General features: G+C 48.6%; 1 protein-coding gene across 2 annotated transcripts in view; it reads left to right on the top strand.

The window, feature by feature from the left end:
- The first annotated feature begins 4,254 nt into the window (after positions 1 to 4,254).
- SYN1 (synapsin I) overlaps positions 4,255 to 14,002 on the top strand; it is a 53,846-nt gene continuing 44,098 nt past the window's right edge. The window contains exon 1 of one of the 2 annotated variants that reach the window (XM_019716710.2): positions 4,255 to 4,881. In XM_019716710.2, coding sequence (XP_019572269.1) covers positions 4,505 to 4,881 — 377 coding nt within the window. In that variant the 5' untranslated portion in view covers positions 4,255 to 4,504. The remainder of the gene's footprint in view (positions 4,882 to 14,002) is intronic. The other variant, XM_019716711.2, reaches the window with a different exon arrangement.

Here is a 14,002-nt window from a genome sequence, read left to right as displayed (position 1 = left end):
GTGGGGCGATAACATTTTCTAGGCCAAAGGGCACAGTACCAGCAAAGTCACAGTGGCCAGTTGTGGAAAACAGTGTTTTCCACTGTGGCTACAGTTTGGCAGGAGTCAAGGCGAGTATTCGTCCCTTCGCTGCTGCAGGAGCCCCAATGTCTGCTCTCCACTCCCACCCCACCCCACCCCACCCCACCCTGCAGTGCTTGGGGCCACCCAGCAAGTCCCTCTGCAGAATTCCGTGTTTAGGGTTTCCTGTTTGGCTACTTGCCTGGGCAGGCACTTTCTGATTGGCCAGTGTGCTTGTTACCCATCTCCCCACCTCCGAAAGCTCCCTAGGTTCCCACCTGCCAGAGCCTCTCTGCTGGCGGATTCCATGTCAGTCCTGAGGTGATTGGGGTGGGCGCCTGGCTGCTCCACAAGCACCTGCACCCAGCCACTCCCAACAGCCCAGCTCCAACGCTGCAGTTAGCTGGGACAAATAGCTCCAAGGGGCCGGAGTGGGGGCGGTGGCAAGGAAGTGCCTGTGAGAAGCTAGAGTCAGCATCTGCCAAGAGGAGCCCAGACACACCCAGACACAGATTCCTGTTAGCATTTTTTCGTTCATTCAACACTTATTAGTGTCTACTGTATACTAGAGCTAAGTCTGGGCATCTGGGGTGGAGGAGGGCTGGTAGAAGGTGAGGACATCTGAGCGAGGGAATAGACTCAGACTAGGTGATCCTTTCCTTTAAATATTGAACACATCAATGCCTACTACATACTAACAATAGTCTTGGACATCATGAGGGGTAGGGAAGAAGAGTCAGAGTGATTTGTGTCTCCACAGTGCAGAGAACAAACCCAGACACTAATGCTCTTAGCATTTGGTCATTCGTTTAGCACTTACGAATGCTGGGCTCCTTGTAATGAGACAAAACATAAGAATCATCATAATTATGGTAATAGCTAGTACTTAGTACTTTCTTTGTGCCTGGTAGTGTTTTAAGCCTCCATATCATGAATTTGTTTAATCCACCATGAACCTGTAAGGATCAGTAACGTCCCCATTTACCAAGGAGGAAACAAAAACACGAAAGGTAATAGGCTGGCCGTTTCTGAAGCACCGCATCAGGAGCAGAGTTTAGGACTTCGTGCTGTGAGTGGACGGGCATCACTGTGGGAGAGTTCAGATGGGAGATTTGTGACACCCGGAGTCTGTCAGCGTGGTCACTTCCCTGGGTTGACTTCCCCTTGTGTAAAATGGGCCAGTTGATGGGTTGAGATGAAGACGGGGTTGATGAATATTTGGTCATCTTGGGAGGAATAAGCCAAAGTGAGGGGTTCTGGTTGCTACTACAGAGTACAAGAGAGCGTTTACAAGACAGTGGAAGTTCGTGTGTGCGCATTAGGCAGTGCATATCCTTGTGCATGTGTGATATGCACACCTATGGGTCTGTGCAAGAATTAAGGATGTATTGAGTGTGTGCAGTGTGAAGTTACAACCATGTGTACACCATAACAATGTGAGTTATGGGGGGGTGCACATCAAGGCAACATGGATATGTGTGTGTGTGTTATAAACATAGGTACAATACTGATTACAAACATGACGTGTGGGTTTCACAGTCGTTCACCAGGACACAGCAAAGAAAAGCATTCTTGGAGCCTCTTCTGTACACTCATTCCTGCTGGAGAACATGGAAACAGTGTAGAGGAGCCTTACCTCTGCCTCAAGGAGTTGAGACACTTCTGGGGAGGAATCCTCATTCTTCTGCAAAACAGTCTACAAAAAATTAATCTCTGGAAATTGAGCCACCTGGTGAAAGGGAATGACGCTGAGGTCCACAAGTACTAGGAACCTGGAAATGGGGCCCCTAGGAAGAGGCAGTCTAGCAGCAGATTCCTGAGGAGCCAGAAAAGTCTAGACCTGCAGTAGTTCCTTGCCCTCAGAAAAGGCACCATGGGTGCAGCACAGCTTGTTTGTTTCAGTTACTGAGCAAAAAAACTGGACAGCACATATTGGAATGTTGGGAAATGCCCAATTCGTGGGGAGTTTCCCATATGGGGAATGCTGGGATATGAAATGCCGGAGAGGGTGTTGGGAGAGAGGGGAAAGGAATGGCCAAAGCAAAGGCCTGGAGGTTCGACTGAAGGTGTCGGGGATGGAGGAGGAAGTAGAGGATGGTTTGGAAGTATTTGACTTGACTGGGAGCCTCAGGGAAGAGGGGATGGAATCTGAGTCCTGGGGGAAGGGACTTCCCAGAGACCTTGGTCAAAGATGATCCCTGAGAGGAACAGGACATGCCTGGCAGAAGTCACAGCACTTGCAAGGATAGAGGTGGTCTCCCCCCACCTCCTGCCCGCCCCCACACACATCGCCTTAGAGGTGAGTCAGGTGATCATTTTTAGTTTGAAGGCAGGCACTCTGACTCCAGACCCCACACCATTACTACCTCGTTTAATCAGGCCAATGATTTAATGAATTAAGAGTGGACACGTGAATAAGTGAATGATTCACCTGAAAATCCTGCGGGCAGAAGAGACTCCTAATCCGCCTACTTCTTGCCATATCTTTATCCCCCTCAGTTGGTCTCCCAGCATCGCTCACTATGCCCACAAGGCCCTGCTCAATCCTGTCCCTGCTAGCCTCTGACCCCATCTCCTGCCAAATGCCCTTCTCTCGATTTGCTCCAGCCACACTGGCACCTCGTCTGGCACATTCTTTTTTTTTTAATTTATTTTTTAAATTTATTGGAGTGACAATTGTTAGCAAAGTTACATAGATTTCAGGTGTACAATTCTGTATTACATCCTCTATAAATCCCATTGTGTGTTCACCACCCAGAGTCAGTTCTCCTTCCATCACCATATATTTGATCCCCCTTACCCTCATCTCCCACCCCCCACCCCCCTTACCCTTGGCACATTCTTAAAAGGAAAAAACAATGTGTGGATCACAAATTGAACGTGACCCTCTGGTAATGAATTGGAATTCTCAGGTTCCTTCATCTATAAAACGGAAATGATATTACCCACCCCATATTATTGTTGTGAGGATTGGATGAGACAATACACTTCTCAAAACAGCTCAGTTAAGCATTGGGTACAATCAATCAACAAATAATTATTTTAAAATGAATTTGTGCTTTCATTGTAGTCAGGATCTCACAGGAGCAGACAGAATGACTTTCACGGCCCACCTCTACCTGGACTATAAAAGTCATTTGTTTATGTGGCAAACATTATTTGGCACCAACTGTGTGCATACCATAGGATGGGTCTGCCTCTGCCTGTAGAAAGTTCTCTGGTGCAGGGGGAGACAGCCATGGGCACTGATAATACCAGGTGGTTATCGTGATTTTTGGCAGACGAATGGGGGCGTACAGACCGAGTATGTATGTAGAGGGGGATAGATGGACACACGTCAGGGCTAGAGCTTCAGGGAATGTGCCGGTGTGGCTGATCTATGTTCGTTATCGTCTGTGGGTATGCCTTTTATCTGGTTGTGCATACTCGTGTGAGTTTCCCTGGTTCAGTGTGTTAGTGTGGTGCCCGGGTGCGTGTAGGTGTATACACGTGCATGTATGCATGTATGTCCATGTGTGTTACCCTGGACTTGGGTGTGTATAGATTCCTAGATTGGTGTGTCTTCTCTGTCTGTACATGCCTCCGTGTGTTTCCTTACTTTTGTGTGTGTCATTCCCTGTGCGTCTCCAGCCCCCCAGGGCAAGGGTGTGTACCCCGCCCAAGTGTCCAACTCCGCCTGTCTGTTGCTGTCTACACCACCCCCGCATGCCTCTGCCTAGCTGAGCCTGTGTAGAAGTGGGAAACTGATCACGCTGCGGGGTACTAAGTGTGACCCCCACCCCTCGCCATGAGGGAGTTATTTCTGTACTTTTGTGTCTCTGTGTATGCCTCCATTCCCACCCCCCCATACATGCCTTCTGCGGTGAATATCAACACTGGAAACCAAGTATCTGCGGAGGGTCCTGCGTGTGGATGCGACTGAGTCTGAAGACCAGGATGAAGTGGGGTGGGGGGCTTGACTGACCACCCACCCCTACCCTTCGGACAAGCACCTACCCCCGCCCCCACTCCCCAAATTGCGCATCCCCAATCGGAGGGGGGGAGGGGAACAAGATGCGGCGTGGCGCGTGCGCACTGCCACCTTCAGCACCGCGGACAGCGCCTTCGCCCCCGCCAGCCGGCGCGCGCCACCGCCGCCCCAGCACTGAAGGCGCGCTGACGTCACTCGCCATTCCTCCACAAACTCCCCTTCCCGGTCGCCTTGGTCGCGTCCACGCCGCCGGCGGCCCTGCCGGACTGCACCACGCGAGGCACGAGATAGGGGCGCACGGGCGCGACCATCCGCGCTGCGGCGGCCGCGACTAAGCGCTGCCTCAGTCTGCAGCGGGCAGCGAAAGAGTCGCGTCGTGCCTGAGAGTGCAGCTGTGCTCCTGGGCTCGGCGCGGTCCGCCCCCGCGGCTCCTGACCAGACTGCTCCTAGGACCCCCTGCCCCGCGCTGCAGCCATGAACTACCTGCGGCGCCGCCTGTCGGACAGCAACTTCATGGCCAATCTGCCAAATGGGTACATGACAGACCTGCAACGCCCGCAGCCGACCCCGCCACCACCTGCTGCCCCCAGCCCCGGAGCCACGCCCGGTCCCACGACCGCCACTGCCGAAAGGGCCTCCGCGGGCGCCCCTGTGGCCTCTCCGGCCGCCCCTAGCCCAGGGTCCTCCGGGGGTGGTGGCTTCTTCTCGTCGCTGTCCAACGCTGTCAAGCAGACCACTGCGGCCGCGGCCGCCACCTTTAGCGAGCAGGTGGGCGGCGGCTCTGGGGGCGCAGGCCGTGGGGGCGCCGCCGCTAGGGTGCTGCTGGTCATCGACGAGCCCCACACCGACTGGTAAGCCACTGCCCCATGTCTCTCCATGGGCCTGGGTCCCCAGATGGTTCCGTGACGAGCAATTATCGAGCACCACTTGTGTGCCTAGCACCTGAGCCCCCTCGCCTAGACCCTTTTCCTTTAAATTATTATGCTGGCCACTTCCTGTGTACCCCGCCCTTACCCCACCCCAGATCCCCTCGATCCATACAGGGGGAGGTTATGGGGCACCTGCTGTGTACCTCCTTCCCAAAAGCCTTGGCTTCAATGTGTCATGTGAACATTTGAGAGCAGAATGTTCCCTGCCCCCCCCAACCCTCACACCAAAGGCCTTATTTATCCTCTAATGGATCTCGTGAGCATGTATCAAGTACCTGCAGTGTGCCTCAACAGGAGCCTTTCTCCAAGGCCTTTGGCTTTATGAATTTTGTGATCATTCGTTGAGAGTTTGACATGTGTCTTGTCCCCTGCAACCCTTGCTCTAAGGCCTTCTCTCTAATAGATCTTGTGAGCATGTATCCAGAGTGAGCTGCGTGCCCGACCCCAGCCCTCTCCTCAAGGACCTTTAAAACTAGTCAGTGAACTTCGAGTGCCTGCTGTGTATCCCACCTCAGCTTCTCACCAAAAATGTTGCCTTTAATGGATCCTGTGAGCCTTCATTGAATGCCTTCTGTGTGCCCCAACTCCGGACCCCCTCTCCAAAGGCCTATTTCTCCAAAGAATCTAGAAAGCGTTTATTAAGTGTTTGATGTATGCCCCTTTCTCAAACATATCATTTTCCTCAAATGAACATTTTTTAGCCGTCTGTGTGTGACTCATCCTCAGACTCTCTCCCCAAAATCCTTTTCCTACAATGGCTCTAGAAGGCATTTATCGAGTGCCTCCTTTATCCCCCATTTTCAAGCTACTTCTTCACAGACCTTTCCTTTGATGGACCCACCTAGTACTTATCAACCGCCTACTGTGTGAGCCTTCTCTAAAGACTCTTTTCTCCAGTGTAGTCAGCAAGCTTTAATTGAGTGCCTTCTATTTACCCCATCCCCAAACCCTTTCCCCAGTGCCTTTTCCTCCAGTGGCTTCAGTTTGCATGTATTGAGCACCTTCTGCACGATCCAAACTTAGACCCTCTCCATAAAGGGATTTGCCTCCAATTAATACAGTAATCAGATATCTAGCACTTGCTGTGTGTACTATTTCAATCCCTCTTTCCAAACACCTTTTCTTTTTAATAACTCCTTGGAGCATTTATGGAGCACCTGCTGTGTGCCTGATTCTGTGCCTCCTCCACAAAAGCCTTTCCTCCCATAGATGGAGGATCAAGCTTGCATAGATCAAGTTTCTGCATCCCCACTCCCGTTCCCCAAAAGACTTTTCCTCCAATGGGTCTGGTGATTGTATGCCCATCCCTAGCCCCGCCCCCCCCCAAAGACCTTTTCTCTTAATGGATTCACTATGCATTTATTCCTTATGTGCCAGGTGCTCAATTCTAATCTCCTTCCCCCAAAGGCCCTTCCCTCCAATGGGTTCTGTCAGCATTTATGGAGTGCCTTCTGTGTGCTCTGTGTTCACTCTTCCTCCCCAAAGTCCTTTTCTTGCAGTGGATCCAGTACCTATTGTGTGTAGGGAGTACACCCCACTTCATTACCCCTAGGAGAACTTGCATCAATCATAAAGCCTCTCCCCAGGCTCCTTTACTTTGATAAGTCCAGAGCCCAAATTATAAAGGTTACCCCTTTCCCACTCCCTTCAGTGTCCTTAGGATTCCCTCTCCCAATCTTAAGTCCATACTTCAAAGAGCCTTTCTTCTATTTAAGCTGCTAAACACTTTTTGAGCACCTACTAACTATATAAGAGCCATTCCAAGTCTGGAAGTTCTGCCCCTATCTCAAGAGCTCCCTGCCCAAGGGTCTACTTCAGCCTAAATTTATTGCGAATCAGCTTGTTACTGGTTAGAGAACCCCTCCCCCCCAGGAGCCCTTACCCAGCATCCTTTCTCTCTTTTCAGAGCCAATTATTTATTTTACAGATACTTTTCATGTGTGAGTGTGGGAGGCTTGTGTTAAACACTCCTATATACTAAGACCCCTCCTTCAGTTTTTCTTCCTTCTAATCCTCATCACCAGCTGGATTCTCTATACCTTTTCCTCCATTTAATGTCACAATTGTTTAATGAACACTTATTGTATACTACTAAGAACCCCATATTCAAAGCCTCTTCTCCTCCCCCTCTTGTAGCCCTAATTCCCCCTTCAACAACCTTCACCCTGCCTTCCACACTACACAATCCTAAAAGCTCATAATGTGCACCTACTCTATGCTGGCCAGGTTCCCTCCCCCACTCAGATGGCTATCTTCCCAATGGCTCCTTTCCCCCAATTAACCCAACGAGCATTTATTAATCTCTTAGTGTATTCTGTTCAAACAACCACATTCCCATCCCTGCATCAGATCCTCCAGTCTTTTCTCCATCATTCCACAAAGCATTTACTGAATACATGCTAGGATTCCTTCACCAACACCCACTCGCACAGCTGCCATCTTCCTGACTAAATTTGCTTCACTGAAGTCAACAAACCTTTATGAGTCCCCTCTGAATATTGGTAACCGTCATCCTTCAGATCCCTTCTCCACTCTGACCCTCCAGGCAGGTTCTTTGCTGCTTTTTCCTTTATTCCAACAAGCATTTATTAATTATCTACTGAATACTGACAAGACCCTTCCCCTTCCCATAATCATAACTCCAGTGTTTTCCATTTTTTCTTCTAATTTGTCCAGGAAGAATTTATTGAGAACCTGCTAGATTCAGTGAAAGATTCTTCCTTCCCCTTCTGCATTGCAGAATCAGCCCCCCTCCTTTATCCCAGCAGCTGCTCCAGTCTTTTCTTTCAGTCAATGTAGCAAATATTTATTTAGTGTCTACTATAGGTGGGGTAGGACAGATAAAGGGAGAGAGCTTATATACACCAGCTCAGTGTGGGGACAGAGACCTCTGCGTCACCAACTTGCAGACATTCAGAGCTATGCAAGTTTTAGATATCTCAGCCTGGAAAAAAAAGAGGCGTTGTGCAAACTCTAATAAATTGTACACATAAAGTCTGACGCCTTTCCCACCAAATCTCATTGTCATTCCTTTCTGGGTCTCAAATCCTCTGCGATTGAAAGTTGCAAATTCTGGAGCTGAGGCTCATCTCCCATTTTTAGAGATAATTTAGTCCAGTGTTTTTCAAACTGTGGGCCATCTATTGGCTTGTGACCAGCATTTCATTTTGTTAATGAAGTAGGATGAATGAAAATAGAAAATAACCAAGTATGTTGCACATAATAAATGGAATTATTATTTAGCAAAACTGTTAATCCAATATGAAATATAATCAATAATGTATGCCATATATTATATATGACATATACTAATAATACATTTATTATATAATGGGTTTACAGTATATAATACATACATGTGTGTATATTTTGCTTCATGAAATGGAATAAAATAGAAAAGGAAGTTTCAGACTCTATTGCACATAGTAGGGGTAATTATTTTCTGAAACTTTCATTCTAATTATATATATATATATATTTAAATACATTCTACTATACAGTCTAGATACAGCTACACATATGTAATAAACAATATATTGTATGTTATATATCATATAAGACATCCTATATTATCCAACATTGTATTTGCTATATAATATATATGTGTCTTATATAATATATATTATATATGTAGGGTGGGTTCTTATGTAAATATGTATATGGTGGGTTATATAAACTATATTTGTTACTGTGACTTCTTTTCTGAGACTTCCCTGAAAGCAGACCTTGAGACTCTGAGATTTGCATGCAGATTTCTTGGGGAGAGCTCTGGGGAACACCTGTTGTGGGGGAGGAGTGGGGGACGCAAGAGTTGGCAGAAGGAAAGGCTGAGCTCTGATGCAGCCACAACAGAGGTCTCAGCCAATCCTCTGGGGAGCTCTGGAGCTGGGATGACCGTCCAGAGCTATCCCAATGGGGGGGGGGTGGCCAGGCTTCTGCATTCCTGCATCAGTCAGTCATGGAGGCCCCCTGAGAGGAGGGACAATCTTGGGGAAGGCAGATCAGAGCTGCAGAGGGCAGTTCCCAGGGCGGGATGGCACTGTGAGCCTCCAGCAGCAGCTACTCCCAGAAGCTGGGGGATAGATGCAAAGGCCTGGGGAGGAGGGTGAGGGTCTGGGTGGAGTACACGGTCCACCCCTTGTACTGCTCAGATTCACTCGCTTCTTAGAGTACATTCACCCGATCTGGGAACAGCATTTCCAGGACTGCAATTGGCCTTGTTTTCTGAGGGAAACTTGAAAGTGCATGGTTAGTGAGACGAACGAGAGCCTCCACTGCTGCAGCTGATAAATGTGGCATAAATAAATAATATGTGTTGTCTCCTTCTACTATACATTCTAGATTCCCCTCACCCTCAGTTGGTACCTGTGTTGGTCTTGGTGGCTCACCTGGTGCATGATCCGTCCCCTCATCCTGAGACCTCCCTGAGCCCTTGGTCCCCATGCTGTCTTCAGGCTGTGGCTGCTCTACTTGTCCATGCGCTCTCAAAGTTGAGCAAGAAGTACCAACATGTGTGCAAGCAGATCACCTGGGTGCCTCCCTGCCCCCCCTGTGTAACAGCAGCCCTGCCTCCTCCTGACGATCAGGGTCATGTGCCAAGACAGTGACTCCTCTTCGTGTCCGTTGGTGTGCGAAACCTTCCGTGTCCGGAGAGCAGTCAAAGCTTAGAATGTAATGGGATGCTTGCTGTGTTCCCTGGTAGCAGTGTTCCCCCTTAAAGAACCAGGACCTCTAACCCTGTAGAGCCCTGAGGGAACAGAAAGCACACATTCCAGACGTGGATCACTGGGATTGGTGGTAAGCTGGGCTACTTCCACTTTCACTTCTGGGTTCCCAGACCCGTGTACACACATTGTACCTATTAGAAACACAGCACGAACGATGGTCATTGATTTAGGGTGTACACTGGGTTTTGGAGGATGGTGCCCCATTCTTGCATGGTATCACCTCCAAGCTGGGGGCTTAGCTGTGGCTACAACAAGTTGTTCCATCACTCTACCAGGCCAGCAGCTTCTGGGTAGTGTGGTATATAATGTCATCGGTTGATTCCATGGTCATGGGCCCACTTTTGCACCTCTTTTGCTGTTTGATGCAATGTTATGTGGGATCCCATACTCGTGGGTCAAATACTGTGTAAGCCCTTGGATAGCAATGCTGGCCAAGGTCCTGCAGTTAAGAAAGGAAAACCCATATATAGACTATTCCATTCAAAATTAGTCATTACCCTTTACGGGATGGAAAGGGCCCGATGTAGTCAGCTTGCCACAGAATAGCTGGTTGGTCTTCATGAGGGACAGTGCCACGTCAGGGACTCAGTATTGGTCTCTGTTGCTTGCAGGTTGGACATTCAGCAATAATTCTGTAGGCCCAACATGTAGCCTCTATGTCTGTTACTCTTACCACTTCATGTGTGTGCCTGTCTCCCAGCACTGGGATGACGGATTCCAGAGGCTGGCTGACGTCATCGGCTAACTCATCTGTCTACCTGGTAGCTTAGTGCCACTTCCATGGCGGATGCTGTCTGGTGGGTGTTAACACACAATACAAAGATCTCTGCTCCTCACTCTACTTCATCTCCATGCCTATATGTCCACCTACATTTTTGTGTCCCAGACCTCCTTGTTCCAGTCTTCCAATCGTTTTTCTTCAAGGCCTCTGACTAATCAGCCAAGCCATTCACCACTGCACATCAGTGAACATATATTCTAATCTTGGGCCACTTCTCTTTCTCCACAAAGTAGGTGAACAGGTATACAGCCCAAAGCTTTGTCCAGTGGGGGCTCTGCCACTATTTTCAAGGCCACTCCGAGTGGGCCGATAGTGCAGCCACTGTCCGCTTTTGGCTTCCAACCACATACCAAGCCAACCCATTTGTGAAGCAAGCTTAGGCTTTTTCTTCTTTCATCTGCTGGTTGTAAGGAATCCCCTTAGGGAGGTGAGGGAGGCATGAGCACAACAGTTTGGCTGACCTGGACATCTGGGCTACCTGCTCAGGCAGCTTGGTTGGTCCTACTTGGGTGCAACCCTGGCTGCTGGACCTGTTTGACTTTATTAGTTGGCAGGCCTGGCACAACCTAGCTTATAATGGGCACTCTGGATGCACACTTACTAGGTGCCCAATGGTCAAGCATTCTGTCTCTATCAGGGCCCAGCACTGCACCAGGATTTGTTTCTCAAAAGGCATGTAATTCTCTGCTGCAGATGGCATGGCCTTGCTCCCGACGCCCAGGGGCCTCCCACTTGAGCTTCGCATAAGCTCCACACTGCATCTTTTCCCACTGTTGACACCTCCACTATCTTAGGATCTGCCGGATCATATGGCCTGAGTGGCAGGACTGCTTGCATCGAGCCCATTTCTGTTCTGGCTCCCACTCAGGGCTGGCAGCCTTACATGTCACCTGAAATATGGCTCAGAGTAGTATTTCCAGATGTGTAATATGCTGCCTCCAGGATCGGAAAAGACATACCAGATGTTGGGTTTTTTCCTCATTGTGGGAGGTGCAAGATGGAATGCATTATCTTATTATTTGGACTGCTGTTCTGGCATGCCTTGGATCCCTAACCATTTTACTAATGTGGCAGGCCCCTGAGTCTTTGTAGGTTTTACCTCCCACCCTCTGGAGTGCATGTGTCTTATCAAGGCAATGTACTAACCACCTCTTGCTTATCTTGCCCAATCAATATGATGCAATCAATATAGTAATCCAGTGTGATTTTCTGTGGGATGCCCAGATGGTCCAGGTCCCTTTGCACTATATGATGACACAGGGTGATAAAGATAACATAGCCCTATGGCAAGACCATGAATGAATGTCATTGTCACTCCCCCTGTGAGTGTAAAACATTTCTGATCCTCTTTTCTGATCAGAAAGGAAAAGAATGCATTCACTAACTCAGTGGCCACCTGCTGTGTCTGAGGTCTTCTTAATCTGTTCTCGCAATGACAGCATGTCCAGTACAGTAGCTTCAACCAGGGCTACTACTTAGTTGAGTTTGCAGTAGTCTACAAACATTCTCCAGGATCCATCCAGCCTCCTCAGGGGCCGAATTGGTTAATTCATTGGAGATATGATGGGACTAACACTGCTGCGTCCTTTAGATCTTTGAGTGGCACTAATTTCCACCATCACCCCTAGAATAGATACAATATTATCTTTGATTTCCTGTTTGGATTGGAGAAGCGGGGTGTAGTTTCAGAGGCATCCATTTAGACTTCCGTACTACAATAGCTCTTACCCACAGGCCAGGCCAAGTAACCCATGTAAGTGTTCTGACAACTACAGATATATGAGTTCCAATTATGCATTTGTGAACTGGGGAAGTGACCACCAGATGGGTCTGTGGACGCAATGGAACCACTGTGCACAGGACCTGGGCCAGGACTTCATTTATTACCTACAACTACTGTGCTCCTCAACATGGCTGGTGCCACTCTCACCAGAATCTTCCTCATTGATTTTGTAAGTTGGGTATATCCTCTGGGCCCTCCCATAGAACATAGTCAACTGGTGAGTTTTCCAGACTTTAGTAGAATATCTACTCTAACATGTCTGCTTCTTTGGCCCTTTGATCCTTTCCTCCACAGTTTACCATAAAGTTACAGTATTTCCGCTTCACTTGATGTGAGCCGTTGTTTTCTCCAAGTTTCCATAAGCCATCCAGCAGTGTATGAGTAACATCTGCTAGAGTCGTTGTCAGGGTTTTAAGTTCTGTGTCCCGGGAGGGTGCCCCACCTTCATGTTCCACCCCCGGGATTCATCATCCTCAGGATCCAGTCTCGTGCAACCTTTCCCAGCTCCTGCCAAAACACATTAGCCAGACTCTTCAGCTTCTGTGTATTTTTGCTTTCCTTCCTTTGCAAGCTTACAACCTCTCCAGTCAGATGCTAGGATTTGACCCTGGTGATTGATCTGGTTGCTGAGAGGGGAAGGAGGAGGGTAGATTCTGAAAGGGGCAAGCAGTGTTTTATGAGACACCTGCTTCATTCGAGGCTTCTGCATTATCTTCAAGGAGAGGGAAGGTCTATATTTTAACAAGGAGGAGTGGGCTACTTCTGCAGGTGAATCTTTAAGTTCAAGGAGTTACATTCATCTTCCCAGGTATCCCCATCCCAAGTCTCAGGGCCCCACTCCTGTCCTATTATGGCCCTGAATATGGCATAGGAGACATCCTGGGTGTGAGAATTCAACCTTCTCTGAAGTTCTACTACACTTGCAATTAAGTCCTAAGCCTGTTCCTCCCCTCTGACTACCCTCTGGTTGCAGAAGCTTGGGATTTCCTTCAATGCAGCCAAGGAGGGGGGGCGGACGGTTAGCTCAGTTGGTTAGAGCGCAGTGCTCTTACAACAAGGTTGCCGGTTTGATCCCCACATGGGCCACTGTGAGCTGCGCCCTCCACAACTAGATTGAAACAACTATTTGACTTGGCGCTGATGGGTCCTGGAAAAACACACTTAAAATAAATAAAAAAAAAATTTTAAATGCAGCCAAGGAGGTCCTCTGGCTTTTACATTTTGCTTTGAGTTGGTGATTATTCACCCTGAGCATGTCAGATCTTTCTTCAGCTAATCAATGGTGTTTAGTGAATAGTCACCCAAGTCTGGTTACCATTTCCCTCACACCTTTCAAGTACCAGGGATATTTCACCAGCTACTGTATTCCTCTCCACCAGCATCGCATTACAGCCCACCATCAGTAAAAGTTACTGCTGCTCCAAAACCGCAGGGGCCTGCACTGTCATTTTCCCACTCGGGAGAATAAACTCCACACTATCTTTTCCCACTACTGACACTTCCAGTATCATGGAATCTGCCAGATTTCATGGTTCAAGTGGCGTTTTGCTTGCGTCATAGCCCGAACCTGCTGCAGAGCGCTTTGTGTCACTACAGCATGTCAGGGGCTATCTGTGCTCCACGCCCCAACAAGTGATGGCTCCTCTGCTAGTCTGCTGGCTGCTGGGTGACTCAGCTCTAAAATGGCATTTGTGGTTTGACTTCTCTGGCCCACTGTTTTAGGTTGGACTCTCTGGAAACAGGTTTTGAAAC

This window comes from Rhinolophus sinicus, chromosome X, assembly GCF_036562045.2.
Source record: "Rhinolophus sinicus isolate RSC01 chromosome X, ASM3656204v1, whole genome shotgun sequence".
Lineage (NCBI taxonomy): Eukaryota > Metazoa > Chordata > Mammalia > Chiroptera > Rhinolophidae > Rhinolophus > Rhinolophus sinicus.
Note: the sequence above shows the minus strand (reverse complement) of the source record. Positions and strands in the feature narration are given on the sequence as shown.